Raw genomic sequence first — 7,034 nt, 5'->3', positions numbered from 1 at the left:
GATCAGCAAGACTGTCAGGTAGGAGACTGGAGTGCATGGGCAGCGAGCAAAGATTCCCAAGGAGTTTGCAGACAAAGCAGAGAAAGAAAAGTAACCAGTTTTTCCAGAAATGGAGGAAGTCCGTGCCCTAGTCTAGAGGAAACCAAAATCGTACAATGTAATATACAACAAATGACATTTTAAATTTGAGGTCAAATAGCTAATAGTGTATGTTGTTGTATTAGGTCCTACAGTTAGTAATGCTGGAAAAGCAAAACAATTGCTAGACGTTTGAAGTCGGGTTTGGGAGGATTTGGATCATTCAGTCCTGGTTTATCTCCAGGTATTAGCATCGACAAAAACGGTGTCTCATCAAGAAACGACACGCCAGCCATATTACCCGATCTAGAAAACAGACAAAAGAGTTTCCATGAGATCCAGAGACGTGCCGGCGATCTAAGCTGTCCAGGTGATCGTGACATTATAATAATTGTTGACTCATCCGGTAGTGTGGACAACTCAGAGTTCACTTCTGCTCTTAATGATTTGAGTGAGCTCGTTCCTCTGCTCTGTGGATATCAACCTGGTCTAATAGAAGAGTGCCAAGCCTACAGACTGGCCATGATAACCTATGGAAGCTTGCCGACACTCACATTTGATTTGGATGACAATCTGAACAGGCACACAAATCAAGCAAACGTTAAGAATGACATCAAAACAAAACCATATTACACAGGAGGAGCGACAGCTACAGGTGATGCTCTCAAATTTGCACGGGATCGAGTTCTACAGGAATCTCATGGAATGAGACCAAACAGCAAGAAAACCATTCTTCTGTTGACTGATGGTCACTACAACCATGGAATTCACAATCCAATCAATGTGGCAGAAGACTTGTTCCAAGCTTTCAATGACCAGTTGTCAATAGTGGCTTTGGGAATAGGAAATAATATTGACTACCAAGAGCTGATAGATATCACCAAACATTACAATCCTGCAAATCCTTTGGTCTTCTTTACAGAAACCTTTTACAGTTTTCATGACATTGTTGTGGAGATCAAGAGTCTTCTGACCGACGAGCAAGCAATATGCTCTGCAGATGTTCTTGTCAAGAAACGCTAGTTCAGACTCTAGGCAAGCAACAGTGTCTGCATGCTGCTTGTATGTTTCAAAATCAAAAAATAAATTTGAGATTTGATCACAGTAGCAAGAATGTGTGTTTCTAGTTTTCGTTACAAAAACAACAGTAAAGTGACAAAACATTCTGACAATTAAGTTCTCTGTTCTGCAAGCAATGTGATACATCTATAATTATTATTATGATCTGATCATCACACGTACTCACTAGACTAGAGAATACAATTTGATAGACAAAACTGTGACTAGAGTGCTTGTATCTAGATATGCGTTTACCAAAAAGGTGCAGATATTGAACCGTGGTGACGTCGAAAGCAAAAATCGGCGGCTGATGGGCGTGTCCGATGTAGGGAAAAGCAGCGGAAGTTCTAGTTTGTCACCGTAAACAGCAATACGCCAAGTGATACGTCGTGTTACCCTGTGACTACTCTCTACATTCATGTCATGTCTGGTCTCCGTACGCCAGTCCGATATTGGAGAGCGTCCGTTAGTTGATGTAAGAGTCTACCTAAAATATACAGTCTACTCCTACTCCAATTTGCTTTTCTTGTTGCTCCTTCGTATGTCAGCCCAGAGTCCATGAACGAGTCCCTTCACTCCTGCCAGCTAGTAAATGGTCGCAGCTGGTCGATAGTGCACAAAAAACCAAGACAAAGCGGAGAGGTACTGCAAGAGTCTTTCCTGACGGCTGTCAACAACAGGATGCAACCTCGTTGGCTTGTAACACGACAGTCGTGTAGTCACATGTACTCTAACACGTCACCTCACCAGAAATTAACGCCTACAAGGTCGGACATGCACGTGGAGGGAGGCGTTGACGAGTTTTACGCGACCACGCTTGACCTCCAGATGCGGAATGTCGTGCTCAAGCCACTAAAAATAAGTAATGTTTGGCAAACAACCGTCCAATGTGCTTAGCTACTGTAACCGGTACCGTCAATTCCACGTTCCATCACAACAGTATATAAGCAACATGCCGTCTCACTGTCCTTTCAAACTCGAGCTCGTCTGAGTCTGTTTGCTGTTGTGACGGTCAGGAGGATTTACTATCTCACTGCAGTATGTCGGTTTTCTCAGTTTCTCTGGCTGCACTCTTCACTGTTCTGGTGATACTCGGAGACTACAGGAACGTTGACGCTGCCTCTCTCTCTCTGTCTTTCGGTGACCGATGCAGAATGTCTACTCACTTTGCTCAGCTGTTTGGTGCCCGTTGTAATAACTACCTTAACAAACAAGACTGCGAAGTGGGAGAGTGGAGTACATGGGGGGCAGTGACCACAGACTCCCAAGGAGTTTGCCAACAAAGCAGGGCAAGGAAAATAAACGTTCTTCCCAGGAACGGAGGACGTCCGTGCCCTAGTTTGAAAGAAACGAAAATTATAGAATGTAAAGAAATGTTGGTGGTAGTGAAAATGTCTAATTAAATAACACTTATGTATGTTGTTCTAGGTGTTACTAACCCTGGACAAGCAAAACAACTGCTGAACATCCTGAAATCAGGTTTGGGAGGATTTGGATCATTTAGTCCTGGTTTAGTTCCATCAAATATTCTTGCCGACGTACGACACGCCAAAGTATCAGATCGAAATCTGATATTAGTAGCAAACAACACGCCAGCAACAACCATTGGACAAAGAAAACAAGGTCGTGTACCTGCTATCCAAAAACGTGCTATACCTTGTCCTGGTGATCGTGACATTATAATAATTGTTGACTCATCCGGTAGTGTGGACAACTCAGAGTTCACTTCTGCTCTTAATGATTTGAGTGAGCTCATTCCTTTGCTCTGTGGATATCAACCTGGTCTGATAACACGGTGCCAAGCCTACAGACTGGCCATGATAACCTATGGAAACTCACCAAGACTCACATTTGATTTGGATGACAATCTGAGCAGGCACACAAACCAAATAAATGTTCAGAATGACATCAAAACAAAACCATATTACACAGATGGAGCGACAGCTACAGGTGATGCTCTCAAATTTGCATGGGATCGAGTTCTACAGGAATCTCATGGAATGAGACCAAACAGCAAGAAAACCATTCTTCTGTTGACTGATGGTCACTACAACAGTGGAACTCATAATCCTATCAATGTGGCAGAAGACTTGTTCCAAGCTTTCAATGACCAGTTGTCTATAGTGGCTTTGGGAATAGGAAATAATATTGACTACCAAGAGCTGATAGATATCACCAAACATTACAATCCTGCAAATCCGTTGGTCTTTCTCACGGAAACCTTTACCAGTTTCCATGACATTGTTGAGGAGATCAAGAGTCTTCTGACTGACGATCAAGCAACATGCTCTGCAGATGTTCTTGTCAAGAAACGCTAGTGACAACTACTAAGTGACATTTAAATGTTTTTATGTGTTGTGAAATCAAAAAATAGACTTGAGATTTGATCACTGTATAATTACACTATACAACAGCATAAATTTGTGTCTGTAGTTTCAATTACAATAAAGTAGTAAATTGACACTTGTAAATAGTAAATTGACACTTGTAGCCACCAAGTAAACAATCCTATAAATCTCTGATGCACAAAAAAGTGGCAAACTCTCACAAACTACTAAAAATAGAAATTTTATTTAATAAGTTAACTACATAATACTTACTAGCACTAGTCACTAGCAACACTAAAACAAGACTGCATGAATTCCAAACAGCACGATAAAGTTAATAGCAGGTTTGTTAGAACTCTGTCAAAAAATTGCACAAACATGAGATAAGCCTAAAGTACTACGTGGAGAAAATTGATTGACGCTGTAAATAAACAAATCTAGTCTAAAGACTGTCAATTGGTTCTTGCTTTGTAGAAAGTTGTGGCTGTGTTCAGTTAAGAAATAAACCTACAGTTCAAGAAAGCGACTGTTTCCGCTAGGAACTTGCACATCCAGAATGTGCAAAACAAACTGTGAAACAGTGGCTAGGAGTGCCATAGTATTCGTCGAGCGAGGCTTGTCTTAAAGCATTCGGGCTGCTCTGTCACCAGACTACAACTCTGAATTCATACTCTCACAACGGGAAACAACCTGGTCGCTTACAAGAGGCATGGTCAGAACATCCGCTGTTTCTTTGTCGCCCTAACCTGCAAATTAGCATCCCTAAAACTCGGTATAGGGTGATCACCTGATCCGAAACGCCCACTAGAGAGAGCGTTCTATCTGGAGCGACGTCCACTAACGATTGCATGCACTGTTCAGGTCTTCTTATGTACTACAGATTGACTGATGGATCACTTTAAGTCTAAACGTTGCTGTTTTGTTTGTGTTAGCAGTTTGTCGGGGTCTACCTACACGTGGAGGCGATTCTGCCACGTTTTTTGCCACCGAATGTCGTGCTGTACTAGAATGTTTCGGCTAGCAACCGTACGGGGTGCTTGACTATTGTAACCGACAACGGATAATCCCACGTTCCAACACAACGTATGTAAGACACGTACGTGCTCAAACTCGAGCTAACAGCCTACGGATTTCCTGACTCATCGTTGCAGTATGTCGCTTTTCTCGGCTTCTCTAGTTGCGCTCTTCACCGCTCTACTACTAGTTGAAGACTTCGAAAACGCTCAAGCTGGCGTTCCGTCTTTCGGCGACAAGTGCAGGAGGTCTTCTCACTTTGCTCAGCTCTTTGGAAAGCGTTGTGATCCCTACCTTACTGCTCAAGACTGTCAAGTAGGAGCGTGGGGTCAGTGGGCAGCAAGCAAGACATCTCAAGGTTGTTCTCTAAGCAGATCAAGAAAAGTCACCAGTTGGGCGAGAAATGGAGGAAATCCTTGCCCTAGTCTGAAAGGAACAAAAACGATTAATTGTAAGAAACAAAGAAAGAGAAAAAAATCGCACTCTTTCCCAATTAAACAATGTAAATGTTGTAGGTCCTAGTTCGAAAAACGAAGCGCAGCAACTGCTAAGTGTTTTGAAGTCTGGCCTAGGCGGATTCGCGCCGTACAGCCCGATTAGAAGCTCTGTTCGATTGACAGGAGGTCTCGGTCTAAGAGGCTCACCTGGTGATCGTGGTGGACCGCTCCTCAACCAGACTCACACACGGCGTTACGGGGTGGCGAAGCGTTCAGTAAACTGCACTACTGACCGTGACATAGTGATCATAGTGGACACGTCCGGTAGCGTGGGCAAAAGTGACTTCCAATCTGCTCTTAGTGACTTGAGTGACCTCATTCCTATGCTTTGCGGATTTCAGCCTGAAACTAGTAAATGAAGCTGTGTTTACACCGTCGCTTCACAGCTACGAGCGTATATATTTGCATCTAGGTGCTTGTTGTGTGTGTGTGTGTGTGTGTGTGTGTGTGTGTGTGTGTGTGTGTGTGTGTGTGTGTGTGTGTCCGTCCGTCCGTGCGTCCGTCCGTCCGTCCGTGTGCGTGTGTATTTATTGTAAATATTAATGTACATTTTATTAATTTTTGTCTATTTATTGTCATTATCATTATTTATTCATTAGCTTGTTGCTTGAATGTATAATTCTTTGAAAACACAAGGATGCGTCGATGTGAGTAAAGATAATTAACTAAATATCATCAATTCCCACACTACACTTCGAATTCAGCACAAGTGACAGAAGTGACGTTGTGTGTGTGTGTGTTTGTGTGTGTGTGTGTGTGTGTGTGTGTGTGTGTGTGTGTGTGTGTGTGTGTGTGTGTGTGTGTGTGTGTGTGTGTGTGTGTATTTATTGTCAATATCAATGTACATTTATTAAATTTTGTTAAATTATTGTCATTATTATTAATTAATCATATTAATTATTAGCTTAATTGATGTTAGAATGTAAACGACAATTCTTTGAAAACACCTGGATTTATCAATGTGATTAAAGATAATTAACTAAATACCATCAATGTCCCACACTACTTCGAATTCACACAGCTACGCAACTCTTGCACGGCGCGGGCTTGTTATCCACGTTATGTCTCAATTCTGCATGTATAGCGCTGTTGTATCACTGGAAGTTAATAAATTAATTAACTGTTGAGATGGACTATCAGATCATTATCATACTTTTATTGAATCGTCGCCATCTTTCGTTCCGCTAATTCGTTGTAGCTAGAGATCGGTGTACGTCTCCTAGCTGCATAGAATATACTGTGAAGCGACATGCATGTACATCTAGCGACCGGATCCAGAAGAAAGCAGCGTACACAACGTTTCCCACGATTCTTTCTTGCAAGACGACGTCGATCGTTCATCATCAGTCCTACTTAGAACATATTGCTCTCTTGATCGCAGATGACATGCTGGTGGTGCGCATGCAACGGTGCTTAGAGCGAGATGCATGGTCCCATGGGACCTTCGCTTGGCTTCTTGAAGAACGATAAATTCGTTTGTTTTGCGATTCTTTTGTAAAAAGTAACAAACGCATACAACTATTACCTGAAATTTACTCTGCGCTTCTCGGTTTGACGACAGTTTGACCGTAAAATGAAGGTTTACGACATCTCGGCTTTTCTGTCATAATGCGCGGGATTGTTACGTCACTCATTGTTGATGTGCCAAAAGACTGCTGATTGGCTCAACAAATTCCCGAGAGTGATTCACGCTGACAAGCTAGTATTACGTCACCTACATTTCGCGTCCCAAAACGAATGCTGAATGGCTCGACAAACTCCCCGAGCATGACACACGCTTACAAACAAACATAGATAGATAGTTACAAACATAGAAACATAGGTACAAACATACCGACAGACAGACCGGAAGTCAATTCAACCCGTTTAGAGTGAGCTTCTCGCGAAGCAGTCCACCACTTATTGTGGTGTACTTCTTTTACGCTCGTAGCTTAATTAAAGATAATTAGCTAAATCAATGTCTCACACTATAGATACTTCGAATTCACCACACGTGACAGAAGTGACGTTGTGTGTGTGTGTGTGTGTGTGTGTGTGTGTGTGTGTGTGTGTGTGTGCG

At 42.4% G+C, this 7,034-nt stretch overlaps 3 protein-coding genes across 3 annotated transcripts; all 3 read left to right on the top strand.

Annotated features, from left to right (window-relative positions):
• Window positions 1–6: 6 nt before the first annotated feature.
• LOC134189987 (collagen alpha-1(XII) chain-like) lies at window positions 7–1,825 on the top strand. The gene is made up of 2 exons (XM_062658388.1): window positions 7–157; window positions 225–1,825. The coding sequence occupies exon 2, from the start codon at window positions 601–603 to the stop codon at window positions 1,099–1,101; it is 501 nt and encodes a 166-aa protein (XP_062514372.1). The 5' UTR covers window positions 7–157; window positions 225–600; the 3' UTR covers window positions 1,102–1,825.
• Window positions 1,826–2,043: 218 nt separating this feature from the next.
• Window positions 2,044–3,561, top strand: LOC134190077 (collagen alpha-1(XII) chain-like). Its single transcript, XM_062658495.1, has 2 exons — window positions 2,044–2,502; window positions 2,566–3,561. Exons 1-2 carry the CDS (start codon window positions 2,178–2,180, stop codon window positions 3,453–3,455), a joined length of 1,215 nt encoding a protein of 404 aa, XP_062514479.1. The 5' UTR covers window positions 2,044–2,177; the 3' UTR covers window positions 3,456–3,561.
• A 1,055-nt stretch (window positions 3,562–4,616) lies between these two features.
• LOC134190392 (uncharacterized) lies at window positions 4,617–5,698 on the top strand. The gene is made up of 2 exons (XM_062658844.1): window positions 4,617–4,929; window positions 4,994–5,698. Exons 1-2 carry the CDS (start codon window positions 4,617–4,619, stop codon window positions 5,332–5,334), a joined length of 654 nt encoding a protein of 217 aa, XP_062514828.1. The 3' UTR covers window positions 5,335–5,698.
• The last annotated feature ends 1,336 nt before the right edge of the window (window positions 5,699–7,034 follow it).

The sequence above is a fragment of the Corticium candelabrum genome, chromosome 14 (assembly GCF_963422355.1).
Source record: "Corticium candelabrum chromosome 14, ooCorCand1.1, whole genome shotgun sequence".
NCBI classification, from domain to species: domain Eukaryota; kingdom Metazoa; phylum Porifera; class Homoscleromorpha; order Homosclerophorida; family Plakinidae; genus Corticium; species Corticium candelabrum.
Note: the sequence above shows the minus strand (reverse complement) of the source record. Positions and strands in the feature narration are given on the sequence as shown.